The sequence below is a fragment of the Panthera tigris genome, chromosome A2 (assembly GCF_018350195.1).
Source record: "Panthera tigris isolate Pti1 chromosome A2, P.tigris_Pti1_mat1.1, whole genome shotgun sequence".
Lineage (NCBI taxonomy): Eukaryota > Metazoa > Chordata > Mammalia > Carnivora > Felidae > Panthera > Panthera tigris.
In genome coordinates this window covers 95,088,907-95,109,545 of record NC_056661.1, presented here as the reverse complement: position 1 = coordinate 95,109,545, position 20,639 = coordinate 95,088,907, and the positions used below count along the sequence as shown (strand labels likewise).

The following is a 20,639-nucleotide window of genomic DNA, read 5'->3' as shown; positions in this document are numbered from 1 at the left end:
ATGAATTGAATTGAAATTGGCAGCATATATGTATGTATTACAGATCTGATCTACACATTTTATATTAATATCCCCTAACATATTTTTTTTAATATATAAGAAAATATTAATGTATAATTTTACTAAATTTTATTTCAGTGCATAAATGCTGAGTGTGATAATACCAGAATACATAAAATCTTAAGACATAACAAAATCCAAGCTGTAGCAGGTACATTACATAAGCCCTTCAAAAACTCTAAAGTAACATTGTCGTCAATGCATTTTCCAAAACTCAGTAAAGCTCTGGATGAATGAAACAAAATACAGTCTTCCCTTTGTTTATATGATATCTGCATTTCTGGGATGTGCAAACAGGGATTTAAGGTATAAGAAGGCATTTAAAATGCCATTTGATTGTCAAAATGGTTTTTACATATAAATTTTAAAAAAATGTCTTGAGTGCAAGTTACATATTTGTCTTCTCAACAAAAATTCAAACTTTTTAGGTACGAGCAAAAAAGAAGAAAAGCAGTGAGGAACGAGAAAAAGTAATAGCAAGTATCATTTAAATTTTTTACATGACAATAGTGTGGTTCTTTTTGTTAAGATAAAATGAATCCTTATAAAGCATGACTTCATTTACTGGGCCTAAATATTTATTGGGAAAAATGTGGTATTCAGCTTTACTTAATGGGTTAAAGCAAGTTAAATTGGCTTAGGAGAAAGGAAGAGTATCCTAGTAGTAAACGTGTCCTGTTTCCATTTCAGTGTTTTATTCAGCATTTCATTTTATTTTATTCCATATTCAGTGCTGTTAGAAATGAAAACTCAAACTGTTTTTGATTTTCTTAAGCTGTAATATGAAATATGAGATTTAAGTATGGTGATTCCCTCATCTTCAATAGAAGTTACTTTCAGATCAGCCAAACCTTATATAACAACAGAAAAACCCTCTAAGCACAGGACGCAATAAATAATGTGACAACATAAATAATTCACTAATAAAGATGATTCTTTTGATTGTTTCTAAAGCCAGCTCTGCTATTATGCAAATTGAGAAGTATAAAAGGAGAAAGAAGGAAGAGGAGAATAAAGAAAATGGAAGTGATATTCAAATGAGAAGCAGACCAACCTGGGGAAAGTAGATAACAGATTATCAAAGAGTAATTGCAGACCATATCATTAATTTAGGAGCACTCAGTATAAGCATAGGTGATTGCCTTTGAAAATATTTTCTTAGGGAGAGGTAGAAGAAAAATGAGAACAGCATCTTTTGTAGGTTTGAGGGTTAACTTCCCTTTCCCGGAATTTCCCTCACTCTTAAATGAGGGTCTTTTTCTGGTAGAAAGAATCACCTGGGAATATATGACTCAGAAGTAACATTTACTGTACTTCATGACCAAGGCGACATTTAAGAGACTTTTTTTTTCTGAATGGGAATATAATTTGAGTGAAAACTGCTTTGGTCTTTGGTTCAGATTAACTAAGACATAATAGTTAATTTAGGATAGTTCTAATTTGTACTTGCATACCACACTGTTTTCGTGCATTCAGCTAGCATATGTTTATTAAGCATCTCTATGCAGGCACTATTGGTGTTAGTAGTGTTGCTATAATGGAATACAAGATGGATAAGAGGATGATATGTAAGAAAGTGACTTTGGGGAAGGAAAGCCTTTTTGAGGAAGTAAAATTAAGCTGAAATAGGATTTACAAGAAAGAACCAACCATGTGAAGGTCAAAAGAAGAATATCCTAAACAGAGAGAAGAGCTGAGGACCTGTGATAGGAATGAGCTTGATTTGTTTGAAGAATGGAAAGAGTAAGCATGGCTTACACCTAGTAGATGAAGAGGAATTGCATACAGTGAGGTTGGGAAGTAAGCAGAGGCCATGTCACGTAGCCAGGTGTTTGAGTTTTAATCAGAATGCTTTGGGAAGCTATTTTGAGTGTTTTTAACAAAGAAGTGACCTAAATCAACTTTACATTTTTAAAATACTGTGGCAGAGATGGAGTAGAGAGAGGTGAGGAATGGTGTTCGTATCACAGTGGTAGTAGTGAGGATGGACTGGTGTGATGGATTTGAGTTATGTTTTTGGACTTAGATGGTAGGGCTTACTTGCTGCTTTGGATGTAGAGAGTGGAGTTAAGACAGAGTAGAGCCAACCGCAAGCTTAGTTTCTTTGCCTTAATAGAGGTGCCATTTACTAAGATAGCTAAGAGAATTTGGAGAGAAAAATTAACATTTTTACGGTAATTTTAGATACACTTGTTAGGTATCCAGGAAGAACTCACAGTCTTGAGTTCAGAGCAAGGACTAGATAGGAAGATTTGGTATGTAAGTACTATTTAAAGCATGGGAGACTGAGAGAGCATGTGGAAAAGGAAGGAGGTCCTGAAAGGTCAAGCAGAGGAATAAGAACAAGCACGGGAGGTGAAAGGGTCTTTGCAGTAGAAGAAAGCAGCAGATTGAGGTGTTGTGGAAGCCACGAAGAAAAGTATTTTAAAAAGAGAGTAGTCAACTGTGCTTTTATGAAAAAGCAACCTAGACCCAAAACGTTAAAGGGCCAAATACAGGGAATTTTGTAAAATTCCCTGTGCACTTGATCTTTTCATGAAGAGAATGATGAAAGTTAGCTTAAAGCTGCTAAGTGGTAGAGACCTTTGAGAGGGGCAGGGGGATTGTGGAAAGTTCTTATTGATTCAGAAATGATAGGAAGCTTTGCTTTTGCTGTCTTTACACATCTCCTTTCTTGCTTTTTTTTTTTCCTTTCTTGCTTTTTATTTTCTTTTGCAACAACTAGTCTCTCATTTGATACCACTTTTCTAAGTATCTGTTTCTAAGAGTTCTGCCTTCTCTTCTACATCAGAAATAGTCACAAGAGTCAGAGTTCAACAAAATTGTAGCTCTCTTTATCTAGTCATGAGTTGACTACTTTTTCTAGGCTTTAGTGGCATTTTTGTCTAAAAAGTAAGCATCTGAATGCATGGCTGGTTCTGCAGGTACAGTGTATGACTCTTGATCTTGGGGTTGTGAGTTGAAGCCCCATGCTGGGCATAGAGCTTACATAAAAGCTTTTTTAAAAAATTAAAGTCACTAAGCTAAGTAGACTTTTCAACTGTACATCAATATTTTGTACCAGTTAGTTGTTGTTAATTTAATAATTAAAATAGTTACCAGTGAAGACAGGACCTAATAATTATGTTCCTGTTTACCCAAAAAGTACCAGATTTAATATATATTTTTTCCAAAAACTGTCATTTATAAAAACAGTTGTGTTTTGCTGTGATATGAGGACTTCTTTGCAATAACTACAATTACTTCGCCTTTACAAATTATATAGTATGAGACACAGCAGTTGATATGATTATTCATAGAATTTATTTTCTATAGAAAGTTTTATTTAGAAACTACATTAATGTGCTGATGACTTAAGAATTTTTCCATATCTTTTTGAAAACAAGCACTCTTAGTCCTCATGATATTAATTATTTAGACTTTTCCAAAAATGTTCCGAATAGTTTACTTGGTTGTGTAGATTGTTTGAAATAATTATATAGTAGCTTAGAAGTACCATGGTAAGGTTGTTTTAGACTTGCATATTTTCCTGTAGAAATGTCTAACAGGGAACTCTCTTTACAGGAAAAAACAAAAAAGAAAAAGAAGCATAAGAAACACAGTAAGAAGAAGAAAAAGAAGGCTGCTAGTTCAAGTCCCGACTCGCCATAATATTGAGAAAAATCAGGATTCCTTTATAAAGAAAGTGCAATGTCTAAGGAAATCTCAACTGTGAAAATTATGACATAATTACTAAAATGCATGAATTTTCTTGTTTTTAGAATTATTACTGGACTATTCAGTAGCCACTTGGATGCCTCTGTGTGAAAGGGCCATAATTGTTGCCTGCTGCTTGAACATCAGTCTTTTCTCTTCCAGTGCTTAACAACTCTGGGAGATAATACATTGCAGTTGTGCTAGTGGTTAAGATATTTGGGGATAAAGTTAATATTTATGACTTGAAGTATCTAATGATAAATCAACAGAAATCGAATCTGGATATATCATTAAGATGTAATTAGAAATGACCAGATGACTCGAGTTAACATTTTGGAAATAGGGATTACATTGATATTTCAAAATCCTTATTCTGTAGATAAGTGTATTTTAATTTTTTCCCCTTATATACTTTTATTTACCCGGGGAAGGAGCTTTTAGGGTTGGGGGGGGGTGGTTTGCTATCTCTTTAGCTAGCAGAATAGCGTGCCTTTTATCCTCACACATCCTATTTTTGTGGACACAGTAGCCATGCTTCATGGGGAGGTCAGAGCTGGTACAGCAGTCTTGCCCTTAGACATCCTTGGACTCTTGTCATTTGCTGCTTTAAGTGAACCAGAGTAACAGCCTTTTGCAGCACGACAAAGCCCTAAAAGCTCTGGGATTTACCTCCACTTCAATAATACTGAATGTTTTTTAGCATTAGAATGTGTTATAACATTTGAATTAATTTTGACTACACTTTGGCTTTGGAGAGGAATCATTTCCAATAGACACTGGTACTTTTTGAACTTGATAGCTAAAGATTATAAAATGCATGTTTTATACTGTTAGTTTTAACCAGTCAGGAAAATTTTATGTAACCAGTGATAGTTATTTTATTTTTGTATGAATTTTGTTTAGGCTGCAGTGTTTAGCTTTTATTAACTCCTTATTCTTGCTATCTTAAATTCCATACTGTGTTTAATGGCATACTTGCCAAGATACTTAGCATGTAAAAAGAAAAAAGCAGACTTCTGATTTTTTTTTTTTTTTTTCCAAACAGCTTCATATTGAAGCTGAGTCTTACCATAAACAAGTTGAGTGGCAGGCCTGGTATGCTGTGTCTTGTTACATAAAGCTATTGCCAGAATCTTAGTAAATATAACATTTTAGAAATTTGTCTTTGTATATTCATAACAAATTATGACAAGTTAAGTGAGAATTACATTATTGCTCTTCCTGTCATATTTTACTAAGATTTTGTGCCTCATATCTACTGCTGAATTGTTTACTAGTAACGTTAAAAGGAATTGATAAATCATTTTCACTTTACATTTTTATATAATCAGGTAACATGAAATATAATTTGATGTACAATTTTGCCTGTTTCAGAGGGTGTGCTAATTATAGTGGTATATGCACAAAACATTTTGGCATGACAAGAGGCTGAATAAATAGCTATTTTACTTAAAAATAGCTGTGTTCTTATCAGCTCCCTTTGAGTTGCAAGTAAAGTTATAAAGATTAAGAAACACTACTAGGGGTTCAATGGTAGGTGGATAAGACATATCCCCAAATTTTTAGCTGTAAAAATTATTTATTTCTTGGTAAACTTCCTTAAATTTTATGCTTAAAGCTTCATACTCTTTCCTAATAAAATATATGTAGGGGCACCTGGGTGGCTCAGTCAGTTAAGCATCCAACTCTTGGTTTCGGCTCAGGTCATGATCTTGAAATTGTGAGATTGAGACCCATGTTAGGCTCTGTGCTGACAGCGCAGAGCCTGCTTGGGATTCTCTCTCTCCCTTCTCTTTCTGCCCTCTCTCTCTCTCTCAAATAAATAAACTTAAAGAAATAAATAAAAGATATGTATATGCTCTTGAGTACACAATAAGTTTTGAGGAACATTTTTTTATCTGAAAGGAAGTTTCTTAGAATGGTTGTTCAAGAAAATGCTAAAAGATAAGTTTATCAGTTTATTTGGTGATCAGTTTTGGTATGAGCACACTGGTCCAGAATGTGATGATTATATCAAATTAGAAAGCAACGGTTATTAGACCGAGGAATAAGGTGACCTGGCAGAAAAACTGTTCTTTCCAGGCTGTGTTGACTGTCTGCGAAACACCTTTTTCATTGCTTCTGTGATGGTAGCCTTAATAGTCTTCTTTCTAATAAGCTATGGGAAGAAAATTTGATAGAGTAATGTTATGTGCAAGTCCCTAACATTTCTTACTTCTTCTTTCCACCAAACCACCCTTTTTCTTGAATACTTTTATACCAGTTTTATAAACACAGGGCATGTTATGTGGATAATGATGCCAAGGTAACCGCAACAAAATTGATGAGTGTCTGAATCGAAAAATTGAATTTATACCAGTACTTCTCTGTCTGATTGTTTTGGATTCATTTGGTTGCCTTTAGTATATTTAGGTGTTTTATTTTAAATACCGTAAGATTGTTCTGAGTTGACTTTATCCAGAATATAGGTTCATATTCCTCCAGTCAAGGTGTGCTAAAAGCCTATTGCCTCATTTGCTTTCATTTCATAGAGAATAATAGACTAGACTTGGAGAAACTGAGAACAGTTATTCTTCAGACTTAAGTGACAGGTTTCACACTTTTAAAACATTGCCAGTTTTCAACTTAATTCAGTGAACACAGTATTTCCTAAAGAAAAGTTTTGGGAGAGCTTTTGTGTTCCAGTTGTATTTGCATTATTTTACTTTTTTATAATTTGTTTTAATTTTTTTTGTAATCTCTATACCCAACATAGGGCTCAAACTCATGACCTCAAGATCAAGAATTGCACGCTCCTCCAGTCGAGCCAGCCAGGCGCCCTACATTTGCCTTATTTTAAAATTTACTTTATATTTTATTTAAAATTTGTAAGAATATTGTATTCTAAATTCTAAAATTCATTCTGGTACATTTTCTTGCCTTACTATAGTGAAGGCCAGTAAACAGACTAGGAAATGTTTGTTCCCTGTATTAGGATTTGACAGTAGAGTTAGAACAGTTATTTTGACCAGCTTTGGCATAGTCACACCATGCTTTCTTACCAGTCAGTCAGGTATAAGTTGGAGGGGTACTAGTGGGGTTTTACATTTTTCTAGGAGCTCCCAGATTGAAGTCTCTCTTACGAGAAGATGCTTAAAGTTTTTTAAAGGAGGTTACGTAATCTTTGAAGGTGCTATTTATAGCCTAGAAAAATGTGTCCACTTAAAAATAAGATCCTTATAATTTTATTTAGTTGTGTGTTCAGATAGGAAGGAAACATTTTCAACCATACAGTTTGTGCTGAGGAAATATAAATGACAATAATATCAAGTACCACTTTAAGTGGTGTTTAGCCCTAAAGAAAAGATAAATGTAGGAATTGCTGTAATATTTCAGATCACAGTAACATTCATGGAATCATTGCATTTGTTTTGAGTGCTAACAACCGTTGTTGCATATTTTTGCAATCACTTGAGAACCTTCTGTGGTTGCTGGAATGTTGCCGCCGTCACATTCTGTTGGTATAGAGTAATGAACTATGGAATCAGTGACAATCCAAGACATGTAGGCTTGGAACTAGGCTATCTGAGAACTCTACAGTGTGTTGAAGCAACACTTGACATGGACCAGAAGACTCTGAAGAAACTGGTGGAATCCATTAGTAATACTGTCAAGAACTGTGAGTACTAACCAGACATCCAGCACTGCCTGAACATCTTTATTCAATCAAATAGAAACATTGATAGATACATTGGACATTAACAGGTTCTTTGTAACACCCAAAATAGAGTTCCTCTAATTTCTGTCTAATGTTTTGGCCATTTAAAAAAATAGATTATAAGTGAATTTACAAGATCCCTGCGTTACACTGAGAATATTTTAATCAGGTTCCTAAAATATATTTGTGTATGTGGAAAGAAGAATTTGAGAACTTATGTGACATATGTACTAAAGGATTATCTGCCAACCAAGGACTCGTTCTGTTAACAGTCTGAAATTTAATAAGAGATCTCAAACTCTAAAGGTTTACCTTGACCAATTCCCTGACACAAAACCCATAGAGGCAGAGGATTGATAGAGCTATAGAAGATATTTTAGTTGCTGAAGAAATAAGCATGGTACTTTGCACATAGCAAATGTTTATTAAAATTAATGTAACAGATTGGGGGAGGGGGGAATCCTTGCCCTGACAGACCTTAAAAAGTATCTTGTCTCACGGGCATGACAACAAGCAATCCTGACTGAGATCCATTTTGACAATGTCTTTAGACTTTGAGGAAATGACTTTTATTTCTGACACTAGTACAGCCTTGTTGTTGGGCACTTCCATTTTTCCTTGTGTGGTCTCAGTAGGTCTCAGTAGTACCACCCTAAGAATCTCGTTGGTAGACTTAATTCAGTTTTCTCTCATTCCAGTTATATTTTAAATGATCCTCAAGCACTTCTAGGGCCTGTTTTTGCAATCTTGCTGTTCTTCAACTCTTAAAATCCATCTAGCAGATTTATCCAAAGTTGAATGTAATATCTACTGTTATTTGCCGTTTTCTTTTTCTTTTATTTTTTGGAGATTGGTTTGCTTTCTTTTTAATTTTTTAAACATTTTTAATGTTTATTTTTAAAGATTTATTTATTTTTATGTTTTATTATTTTTGAGAGAGAGAGAGGGAGACATAGACTCCAAAGCAGGCTCCAGGTTCTGAGCTGTCAGCACAGAGCCCGACGCAGGGCTTAAGCCACCCAGGTGCCCCTTTAATGTTTATTTTTGAGAGAGTGTGAGTGGGGGGAGGGCAGAGAGAAAGGGAGAGACAGAATCTGAAGCAGGCACCAGGCTCCCAGCTGTTAGCATAGAGCCTGACATGGGGCTCGAACCCATGAACTATGAGATCATGACCTGAGCTGTAGTTGGACACTTAACCAACTGAGCCGCCCAGGTCCCTCTGTTTTTTGTTCTGTTTTGTTTTTTTAATTTTTTTTTTACATTTATTTATTTTTGAGAAACAGACAAAGCGTGAGCGGGGGAGGGGCAGAGAGAGAAGGAGACACAGAATCTGAAGTAGGCACCAGGCTCTGAGCAAGCAGTCACCACATAGCCTGATGCGGGGCTCGACCCCACAAACTGAGATCATGACCTGAGCTGAAGTCGGACACTCAACTGACTGAGCCATTCAGGTGCCCCTATTTTTAATTTTAAGTTTATTTTGAGAGAGAGACAGCCGAGTGGGAGAGAGGAGAGAGAGAGAATCCCAACCAGGCCCCGCACTGCCAGCACAGAACCCAATGCGGGGCTTGAACCCACGAAGCCGTGAGCTCATGACCTGAGCCAAAACCTGGAGTTGGACACTTAACCGACTGAGCCACTCAGGTGCCCCTATTTGCTGTTTTCTTAACCTGAGTTTTAAACATTCAAAAGGAAATTTTGCATACTTTAAAAATCTAACTCCTCTCCCCATCCAAATGAAACTACTTTTAGCCAGCTACCCAAATGTGTGTTTAATACCATAATTTGTTATTTGAAAACAATTCTCTGAAAGTATAGGTAATATAAGTAAAGAATATGTAATACTAGATCAGGCCCGCTTCCCATACAGTCTCCTACAAAGAAGATACTGAATAGTATCTTTCAAAAGAGGAACGAGTTGCATTCCTTTTGCAGAATTTTGACACTAAATTAGGATCAAAAGTTCAGTGTAACCAGATTACTATTTTATACTGAGATTATTAACAACTCATGTTTATTAAGCTCTTCATTGGGGAAATGGTATGCTTAATGGTTTATCTTCATCTTTAAGTCTCAGGAAAAAAACCCAATGAGGTAGGTGAAATTTTCCACATTTTCAGATGAGGAAACCAAGTCTCAGATTGTCTAAAATGACAGTGAACTTTTCTGGTGGAGGCAGAGCTAGAACCCAGGTAAGTCTGATGCCAGAACATGCATTTCATCTTCATTTCTCGATGCAACTAATAAGCATTCTAGACTCTCATGGTCATTCTGTATAGTACTGTCCCATAGTGAATGCAAAATAAAAATTGTTGAATTCAGCTCAGTTCTTGGGTCCTTGAGTTGAAAAACCAGACTGGCCTCTCATGACTGGAACTTGGGTGTTTTTTTGTTGTTTTGAGATTTTGTTTTTAGTTTGTACACCCAACATGGGGCTCAAACTCACAACCCCGAGATCAAGAGTTATATATTCTACTGACTCAGCCAGCCAGCCAGGTGCACCTAGAATTTGCTTCTCAATGGGTAGGACTGGGGAGAGCTAACAAATAGTAACCACCTTGGCCTTCCCTTCTCAGGAAGAGATTGTCTTGGGGTGGCTGCGTGGCTCAGTTGGTGGAATATGTGACTTGATCTCAGGGTCATGAGTTCGAGCCCCACACTGGGGGTAGAGTTTACTTAAAAAGACAAAAGGGATTGTCTTACTATTTCTCTTGGTGTACATAGATAGTTTTAGTTGTCATGTGCCAGAAAGTTGAGATGGCTTTTCTTGGGCTTTGCTTTAAAGTTTCTTAAGAGGGAGGCTTCATAATTTACTAGGCCTACATGTGCCACATGGCTTCTTGAGTCCAAACTACTAGATTGCGTGACTCTGATCCTCCACTATTTCCAGTGACCTCACGAAGAAAATTCATTACCTTACCAAGCAGCTGTTGATTTTTTTTCATACAGCTCTAGAATATAAAACATTGTAGAGCTGTATTCCCGTAGAGTAACCACTAGCAATGTGTGGCTATTTATTTACTTAAAATTTTTTTTAAGTAATCTCTACACCTAAAGTGGGGCTTGAACTCGTGACCCTGAGATGAAGAGTTGTCCCATGGTCTACCAACTGAGCCAGCCAGGTGCCCCATTTTTTAAAAAGTATGTGTGTGGCTATTTAAATGTAAATTAAAATTAAGTAGAGTTTTTTAAATCTTTAGTGGCAGTGGCAGATCATTACCTCAGGGCATAGTAAATGGCTTCATGTGTGTGCAACCTATGCATTGTCATGGGGCCCCACGCTTAGTTTAATGCTCCACTAACACTTAAAATTAATGTTTTCAATGAGGGACCCATGTTTTCTTTGCATTGGGCCCACAAGTTCTGTAGTTGATCTTGGCTGTATACCTCTTATTCATAGTATGGTAGGAGTATCTCCAGCATCAGAATCACCTAACGATGCTTACTGAAAATGTAGATTCCTGGATACCACCCTAGGCACATTTAAATATCTCTGCGAGTAGAGCCAATCATCCAGATTGTTCACTCCATTTATTCTTAGACACACTGAAGTGTAGGGTTTCCTGATGAATCCCTAGTTTCTCCCAGGTGAAATTTCAGTTCTATCAACCTAATTGCAATCACAGCTTGATTAATAGTGAGTTAGGAATTGACCCAGTCTTATTCACACATATTGTTCAGCCATAATTTTTACACATATAGATTAAGAAATTTTTTTAAAGCTCAGTGAACAATTTTAAAACTTTCTAATAATTTCATGTTGTTTGATTCAAGTGATTATTTTGGCAGCTAGAGCTTACTTTGGATCCTGTCTCCTCCAGTATATTCCTTTACCTCATTTGTGTACAAGGAGTTATCATTTACTTAGCAAACATTTATGTGAGAGCCTACCATTGTGCTTGGCACTACTGGATACTGAGTAGATAATTGACATAAGAGTAAGAGATTTTTGTTATATGCCTTCCTAAAATGCAAATATTATGTGGATTTTTTAAATATGTATTTATTTTTGGGGCGCCTGGGTGGCTCAGTCAGTAAGCATCCGACTTCAGCTCAGGTCATGATCTCGCTGTTCATGAGTTTGAGCCCCGCATCGGGCTCTGTACTGACAGCTCAGAGCCTGGAGCCCCCTTCAGATTCCGTGTCTCCCTCTCTCTCTGCTCCTCCCCCACTCACGCTCTGTCTCTCTCTCTCAAAAATAAACGAACATTTTTTTTTTTAATGTTTATTTATTTTTTATTTTTGAGACACAGAGAGACAGAGCATGAACAGGGGAGGGTCAGAGAGAGAGGGAGACACAGAATCGGAAACAGGCTCCAGGCTCTGAGCTGTCAACAGAGAGCCCGATGCGGGGCTCGAACTCACGGACTGTGAGATCATGACCTGAGCTGAAGTCAGACGCTTAACTGACTGAGCCACCCAGGCGCCCCTAAACGAACATTTAAAAAAAATGTTTTTTAATTTATTTTGAAAGAGAATGGGGGAGGGACAGACAGAATCCCAAGCAGGCTCTGCACAGAGCCCAACAGGAGGCATGATCTCACAAATCATGACATCATGACCTGAGCTGAAATTAAGAGTCACGTGCTTAACCAGCTGAGCCACCCAGGCTCCCCTAAAATCCAAATACTTTGTGAACTGCATTTCTCTGATCCACTCCGACTAGAAGGAGGAAATAAGTTAAATCTAGTATGATTAGCCCTTATGAACTCATGAGCCCTGAGTGTTCGTGAGGTAAAAAATACAATTGATCATCTCTTCTGGGACTTAGTCCAGGACCACCTATAGACCCATTGGTCCAATATTTGGCTTTCACTTCATTTGTCACACATAACATGGGCCAATATGTATGCATATATAGGTAAGTATACATACATATTTTCCAGCTTTGTCTGCTGAGAGGGCTTAGAAATATTCCACTGTACCCATCCCAGCTCCTGGTTATGTATTGGGCTTAGAAATATTCATCTCCCAGTAGTAATAAGCACACCCAGTGCATAATCCTTGGTGTCTAAATACCAGTCTCCAATAAAAACAACCAGGATTCCTTGAAGAAATAGCCACACAGAGTGTAAAGGAAAACCTATGCTATGCCTTGTTTCTCTTTTACTGACACTACTGCTACACTTCTTGACACTTCCAGTCTCCCAACTGTGTGGTTTTTTCAAGCAAGCAATTTTCTGTGACATCGGCCGGGTACCCTACAATTTCTCAGTTCTGACACTACCTGAGATGGCATCAGATCCTGTACGTTGAGTTCAATGCCACAAGACTGTCTCCCACTTCAGATGCCCATCACAAGTCCAGGTTGTTACCTGCATTTCAGACTAACTGGCTATAAATTTGAGGCCCAATTAATTTGCTAGAGCAGCTCATAGAACTGAGGAAAATTGTTTACTTAATAGATTACTGATTTATTATAGAAGGATACAGTTTTTGAAATACAAGGATACAATCAGGAGCAGACAGCAGAGATGCACAGGGCAAGGTATGTAGGAAGGGGCATGGAGCTTCCATTCCCTTTCCCAGGACCTTCATATGTTCACCATCCCAGAAGCTCCCTGAACACTTTGGGGGTCTTCATGGAGTTTTCATCACATAGGCACCATAGGTCATTAACTCAATATCCAGCCCCTCTGCACAATGGGGGATACAGCTGAAAGTTCCAAGCTTTTAATCATGGACTTTTAATCAAGTCTTTTTGGTGACTAGTTCCCAGCCAGGAGCCACCAGTAGTCGCCTCCTTAGAACAAAAGATTCCTATCACCCCTGATGTTCTAAGGGATTTAGGAGCTTTGTGTTGGGGGCCAGGGTCAATGACAAATTTGAACAAAAGATACTCATGCTGCTCACATCATTTAGGAAATCCCAAGAGTTTTGGGAGCTATGTGCCAGGGACCAGGGACAGAAACCAATATATATATATTTCCTGTTACCTCACACAGGGAAAATATAAGATTGGCCTGGCAAGTAGTGCCAGAAAGCGAAGAAGTGAAAAAGCCAATGGGGTTGTGTGATGTGAAACATACAAGAGGCCATCCCAAGGGCCAAAACTGGAACAATTTGAGTAAGATGACAGGATTGTGATAAAATAAGTGTATGTGACCCCCCCCCCCACACACACCCTGACATAAATAATTGAGTAACTAGGGAAAAAAAGACCTCTTGCTTTCATGAAAATTCCAAGTAATAGTATAGATACTCCTTCCCAAGAAGTGGAATTACATTTTCCCTAAAAGATTGGCTTCCAAAGAATAGATTGTGGAAAGGATAAATAGCAACTACAGTGGAGAACCCTGTAGACTAGCGTAATCAAGTGATCAAAGTTCTCAGCAGTTAACCTTGTATGTGTCCCCCTGACATGTGAGAAGAACAGCAATTTATCTCTAGAATTCACCCCCCAAACCCCTAACCACAGCTTATTATGCAAAAAAAAAAAAAAAAAGACAAACCCAAATTGAAGAATATTATGCAAAATGAAAAGTCAAGGTTGGGCCCTCTGGGTGGCTCAGGTTAAGCATCCAACTCTTGATTTCAGCTCAGGTCATAATGTCACGGTTTGTGGGGTTGAGCCCTTGTCCATGCTCAGCATGGAGTCTGCTTGGGATTCTTTGTTCCTCCCCTGCTCATGCCCTCTCAAAATAAATTAAAACTTTAAAAAAAAAAAAAGTCATGAAAGACTAAAAACTATCATAGATTGGAGGAGACATGCCAGCCAAATGTATCCTGGCTTGGATTCTGGAATCAAAAAAAGAGCACTAGTGGAAAAGTGGTAAGATCTGTAGTTTAGTTAATAATGTGCCGATGTTCGTGTATTCATTTTGATAATTGTACCACGGTTCTGTAAAGTTTTAACGGAGAAACAGTGAAGATTGGGAACTCTATCATCATTGCTTCTCTTGTGTAAATCTAAAGTTATCCCAAAATAAAGTTAAATAACATGAGCCAGTGCCTAGCACCTCACAATTCTCATTACCCAAGATCTTTCAAATATCATTTACAATGGTTCCTGGACCGCATGAGTAAGGTCTTTAGCTGTAATGAAATGTGAGCTTACATGGATAAAACTCAGAAAAAATTACTACCTGCTGAAAATTGTGCCTAAAATCCTTGATAGCTGTGTTGGATGACTTGTTAATATTTGGCTCAGAGCAGCATCTGACTCTTAAAACCTCCCTTTCCTCAAGGAGGAAACTATTGTTGGTGCTAACGTTTGCACTCCCGATAATTCTCCATCAGAGTTAAGCAGGCTGACTTTCAGGCAAACATTAACATACTCTACACTTCATACAGCACATCCACACCTGAGCTTCCTCTTTCTCTGTATTTTTTATGAGAAAAAATTCTTTCCAAGTTTTTGTCCTCAGAGCAGCTGCAACCCCTTTAGTGACCTAGCCTTGAAAAGTTCACACTGCCTCATTTCCACTGAGCTCTACTGGTTGAAATGTCAGAAAATGCCTTCCCTGTTTCAAGTGAAGGAGACAGATCCCATCTCAGAGGAGTATCAAAGTCTTTGTAGAAAGAGCGTATGGGATGGCATAGACTGTTAAAATTGTTTTGGGGAAGACACAACCTTGTCACATGTGGACTCATCATTCATAATGTGGTTTTGAGAATCTGCCAAAGTGACCCTCCTTAAGTGCAAATATGATCCGTTAACTTGCCAGCCAAAATTTTTCAGAAACTCCCCATTGTAAAGTCTAGTCTGCCATGTGGCCATACCAACCATCTGCAGCTAGCTTTCAGAACATACCTTCAAGCTGCCTCCTCTGGCAAGTGACCCCTCCTCCTTGGGACCTTTGTTAATTTCCTGCTACCTCCCCAGTTGATTATTCCTTCTTTTGGGTCACTGCCAAACACCATCAATCATAGTGCTTGCACTTTTTTTTTTTTTTTTTCTTATCTCTTAGCCAAAGTGTAACAACTTTGTGGGCAGAAACCGTGGTGTATTCACTGCCCGGTGCACAGGAGGCCTTCAATATAAATTCTTATTGGATGGGTAAAAATGAGCTTTTTGTCATATTTCTGAGCTTATAGTTACACTGTGTAGCCTGCTAAATGGAATCCCTTAATTCTCAGTCCTGATCAATGCATTAAAATCACCCTGCACTTCTTTAAAAATACCCTTTTCTAAGTCTGGACTGAAATCCAAGTGTGTGAATATTGAACATTTCTGTTTGAAAATTAGTCACCAAGTCCCACTGATTTTCTGCAACATCTCAAGCTCCCTCCCACTTTTTCAACCCTCAGGGCTTAGAAGAGTCAACTGAGGTCTTGTTTTTTAAAAGCTAATTCCTGGGTCTGATGTTAGTGATTCTGACTTAGTAAGTCAAGTAAGGCTTGGGAATCTGCTTTTGAACAAACAAAGGGGAGGCTGTGGATTTCTCTCATTCAGATGGTCCTGGACGGTCCATTAGAAACACGGCTCCAGTAAAATGTAGTTGATCCTTGAACAAAGTGTAGGATATAAGCACCAACCCCTGCAATACAGTTGAAAATCCATATACAACTTTTGACTCCCCAAAAGCTTACCTACCAATAGCCTGCTGCTGACCTTACTGATAACATAAACAATCAATTAACCTATTTTGTATGTTTTATATATTATATACTGTATTCTTAAAGTAAGCTAAAAACTTTTAAGAAAATCATAAGAAAAATACATTTACAGTACTGCGCTATATTTATTTTTTATTGCATTTAAGTAGACCCACAGTTCAAACCTATGTGGTTCAAAAGTCAACTGTAAATGTTAATTTTCTGACTAGGCATTCAAGGCCCTCTGCCATCAGCCCGTCCTCTTCAATCTTGTTTTTTCACTTCTTCCTAACTTGCTGTGCTCCCAATAAAGCATGTTCAACTTCAACCACAATTCTACCTCTTTCCTTTACCCATATTATCTCTCCCTGGAATTCTCCATTTTACCACCCCCAACACATTCCTTCCTGTATAAATACAATGTATCCTTCCAAGTCTCTGTTCAAAGTCTACTCCCATGAAAATGACCTAACTCCTCTTTCCCACACTGATTTCTCTTTCTTCACATGTCTGTAGTAGTGAGCATTATGTTACATAATTTTTCATTTACATACCGTCTTACGAGTCTTCTGGTGACACCCACCTTAATTGCGTAAGCCCTTAAGTAACAAGTGATGTCATTCTGTTTTTAATCACTAGAGCATCTAGCATCATAGGAAAAAAATAGCTGCTTAGTAAAATATTTTTAATTGGAGTACTCATTAAGTCTAAGTTGTACTTATTTGTATTTTTATTTTACAGTCAAAAAAAGTGAAGTAGAATGTCTCGTAAGACTTTTTCACAGCTTGGTGGAAAGAGCTAATGTAAGACTTAATAACCTTGGGCTAGATCGTAATGCTTTTGGAGCAATCCTGCACAGCGTATTTGGAATGACTGACGATATGCTAATGAACAGGGGTAAGAGGCTTAAGAAATGGAAATGGGCCAAGCTGAGATGGCGATATATATGGTGTTAATAATTAATATGTGGCAAACATTTTTGTAATGACAAAATATATATATATATATACACACACACATACATTTCCAATAATTTTGACTCTTAAAGATGGCCAAAACCTTTTTTTCCTCTCAATTTGGGAAGAAGGTTTATATATTTGAATTATAAAATAGCTTTAAATTACAATATACTTCTATGGTCTTTTTCTTTCAGTATTTTTTGTGTTTGACAAAGACCACGATAACTGCATAAATGTGAAAGAGTGGGTTAAAGGATTATCAGTGTTTCTTCGAGGGACTTTTGAAGAAAAGCTGAAGTGTAAGATTTCTATATGTGATTACTGACTTAGTAATATACAGTGTCAATTTTGTATTTAGTGAATGCTTAAACAATTTTTAAAAATATAAAATCAATGTTCTCTATAACAACCTTTCAAAAATAGTTTGTGACAGCTTTAAAAAAAAGTCAAAACAGGGGCGCCTGGGTGGCTCAGTCTGTTAAGCGGCCGACTTCGGCTCAGGTCATGATCTCGCGGTCCGTGAGTTCGAGCCCCGCGTCGGGCTCTGTGCTGACAGCTCAGAGCCTGGAGCCTGTTTCGGATTCTGTGTCTCCCTCTCTCTGACCCTTCCCCGTTCATGCTCTGTCTCTCTCTGTCTCAAAAATAAATAAACGTTAAAAAAAAAAATTAAAAAAAAATCAAAACAAATGAAATGGGTGGTCTGTTTCTTGGGAGGTCCTTTAGACCTACACTTCCTTCACTGGTTCTGTCATGCCTAAATGTCACCAGGATGGGTCTTTGGGTCAAGTCCCAGGCGAAGACGAGCAAGTCAATGTCAGGGCTTGTGCCAACTCCGGGTTTCCCAGGCTGGCACTGGGCTCAGCAGGAAATGTGCCTTGATATCGGGCAGTGCATAAGTCACAGTGAAGACATTCCTCATCTCTTGAACAAAGAAAATAAATGTGAGGGATTGACACAAAACAAAATGAAATACACATTAACCACCAATATTCTAGTGTTAGAATTTGTGTAGATCAGTGAAGAGAGGAAAAGAGATTGAGGACAGAGAATGCCCACAGGAATAATGGTTACAGAGAGAATTTCCTACAGGAAAGATATGTTAGTAATTCCAAAGACAAAAATCTTCCCATTCACAATTTTGCCTAGAAGTGAATAGCTCTGGCCTCACCTCACCTGTACCATTGTTGTGATGTGTATTTTCTATGTTTTATACCTCTGGGTCCAGGTTTTGGGGTGAGGAACCCAGGAAAGAGAATAGGAACAATTTTTTTAAGTTTATTTATTTAGAGAGAGAGAAAGAGAGAGTGCAGGAGGAGCAGAGAGAAAGGGAGAGAGAGAATCCCAAGCAGTCTCTGCACTGTCAGCACAGAGCCCAACATGGGGCCTAAACACACAAACCATCAGATCATGACCTGAGCCGAAACCAAGAGTTGGATGCTCAACCAAGTGAGCCACCCAGGCGCCCCAAGAATAGGAACAATTTTAAATGACAGTTTTCTAGGGAACAATTGCTTAAAGTGTCAAATTGCTTAGGAAAAGACTGCAGAATTCTAAGTAAACAAATCTTTATCCCTTGTTCTTCCACTTAAATTTGGATTTGGAATGTTGAAAAGAAGATCCCTAAAGTTAAACACACATTTTACTTATTTATTTTTAAAAATTTTAGGTATTTATTTACTTTTGAGAGACAGAGTGCGAGTGGAAGAGGGGCAGAGAGAGAGGGAGACACAGAATCTGAAGCAGGCTCCAGGCTCTGAGCTGTCAGCACAGATCCCTATATGGGGCTTGAAACCACGAGTCATTGACATTATGACCTGTGCCAAAGTCAGAGGCTTAACCGACTGAGCCACCCAGGTGCCTCTTAAACACACATTTTAAAAAATGATAGCAACATTTAAAAAAAATCACCAACTTTCTTTGACATTTACAATATTTTGTGTTTTTTCTTTTAATTTTTTTTTCTTTTTTTTCTTTCTTTTTTTTTTTTTTTTTTTGAGGTAAAATTGACATTCAACATTATGTGGGTTTTTTTTTTTTTCCTTAACTTTTCTCCAGTCTAATTTTTCACAGGATAACACTGAAATATAGTTGCTACTTAAGGTTGTTGCAGCACTCTTATACAGAAGTCTCACCAAGAAGTGAAAAGCTAAGTTTTCATGGATGTAAATTCTTATGGTAATACTAATACATGGTGAAAATGGCTGTGACACTGAATACAGATGTATGTGATTGAATAGCATCATGCTGTCAATGAATTTTCCTCCTCTAATCCTACTTCCTAAAACTGTTTCATATATATTTCAAGATATGTTAATTTGGGAAAAATGCCACTTCTCATAGGGTTGAGCTGCATGTGATGAGGAAATGGTGGGGTTCTGAGTGAACAGTCAAGCAAGAATTCTTGAGACACCTCTGGTGCAAGAAGGTGGTTTTATTAAAGCAGGGGGACAGGACCTGTGGGGAGAAAGAGCTGCACTGGGGTTGTGACAGTGGCTGATTATATACTTTCAAGTTTGGAGGAGGTTAGGGATAGCATAAGTCTCTAAGGAATTTGGAAGCAAGGTTTCCAGACCCTTGAGGGGCTGTTAGGAAAAAGTCATTTACTACTGTCTAATAAAACCTTAGTCATACGACCCTTCAGATGTATACCAGTGGGTCATATGCCCACTGTTTACTAACATACAACTTGGTGGGGGGTGGGGAGAGAAAAAGGAACTGGTTACCAAAGAAATTTTTATTTATTAAAGGAGACTACTGGAGGTTGGGTTGATGTTAAGACTGCCTTTTGCCCATAGCAAAGTATCGACATAGAGGCAGTTGAGTTCCTAAAGGAAAGTCACTCTGCCTATCTCAAGGACTTGTTCATGTGCTACGAGTTGTCAGGAAATTTAATTTTTTTTTTTTTTGCCTTTGTTCCCCACATCACATGTATGCTATGGATTGAAGAAACTCAACAAAAAGACACAGCTAATCTGATACTCTGCAATTTTATATTGATTCTATTGCTTTTGCTAAAACATTTAACTAGATTGCGAACTCCAGAAGAGCTGCTTCATTACTGTATTCTCAGGACCTGAGTAAGGTCATCTGTGGCATGAATGAATGTATAGAAGTCACAGAAGTCCCTCTTCAGGGAGAGAGTGGTCATTTTGGATAGTGCAGATGGGCAGACTTCCAAGGAGATGATGGACTCACTACACAGATATACTGAAAAATGTTCTTTGCCAGTGATATGCTGAAGTTTGTACTTAGTTTTGTACTCTATGTAAGTGAATAATAATGAGATATATACGCACGTATGTGTACACATGTGTATATATGTATTGCATGACCAAAGGTTTAAAAAAAATATTTACTTCTAGGGGCACCTGGCTGGCTCAGTCAGTAGAGCACGTGCTTCTTGATCTCTGGGTTGTGAGTTCTAGCCCCATGTTGGGTATAGAGTTTATTTAAAAAGAAATTATTGGGGCACCTGGCTGGCTCATTTGGTTAAGTGTCTGACTCTTGGTTTCAGCTCAGGTGTCATTACCTCAGTTCATAGGTTTGAGCCCCGCATCGGGCTCCTCACTGACAGTGTGGAGCCTGCTTGGGATTGTCTCTCTCTCCCTCTCTCTGCCCCTCCCTAGCTCTCTCTCAAAATAAATAAATAAACTTAAAAAAAAAAGCAAATTTAAAAGTAAAAAGAGATC

General features: G+C 37.7%; 2 protein-coding genes across 6 annotated transcripts in view; both read left to right on the top strand.

Moving 5' to 3' along the window:
* The window catches only part of FAM133B (family with sequence similarity 133 member B), a 30,134-nt gene extending 25,015 nt beyond the window's left edge, over positions 1 to 5,119 (top strand). For all 3 annotated transcript variants that reach the window (XM_015535107.2, XM_007076705.2, XM_042966437.1), the window contains 2 exons: positions 489 to 530; positions 3,625 to 5,119. In XM_015535107.2, coding sequence (XP_015390593.1) covers positions 489 to 530; positions 3,625 to 3,711 — 129 coding nt within the window. In that variant the 3' untranslated portion in view covers positions 3,712 to 5,119. The remainder of the gene's footprint in view (positions 1 to 488; positions 531 to 3,624) is intronic.
* A 1,518-nt stretch (positions 5,120 to 6,637) lies between these two features.
* The window catches only part of LOC102950947 (EF-hand calcium-binding domain-containing protein 1-like), a 25,733-nt gene continuing 11,731 nt past the window's right edge, over positions 6,638 to 20,639 (top strand). Inside the window, exons 1-3 of one of the 3 annotated variants that reach the window (XM_042966417.1) lie at positions 6,638 to 7,414; positions 16,733 to 16,888; positions 17,145 to 17,249. In XM_042966417.1, the coding sequence (XP_042822351.1) occupies positions 7,267 to 7,414; positions 16,733 to 16,888; positions 17,145 to 17,249 (409 nt within the window). In that variant the 5' untranslated portion in view covers positions 6,638 to 7,266. Of the gene's footprint in view, positions 7,415 to 12,031; positions 12,761 to 16,732; positions 16,889 to 17,144; positions 17,250 to 20,639 lie in introns of those variants that run through there. The other 2 variants (XM_007076707.3, XM_007076709.3) reach the window with 2 other exon arrangements.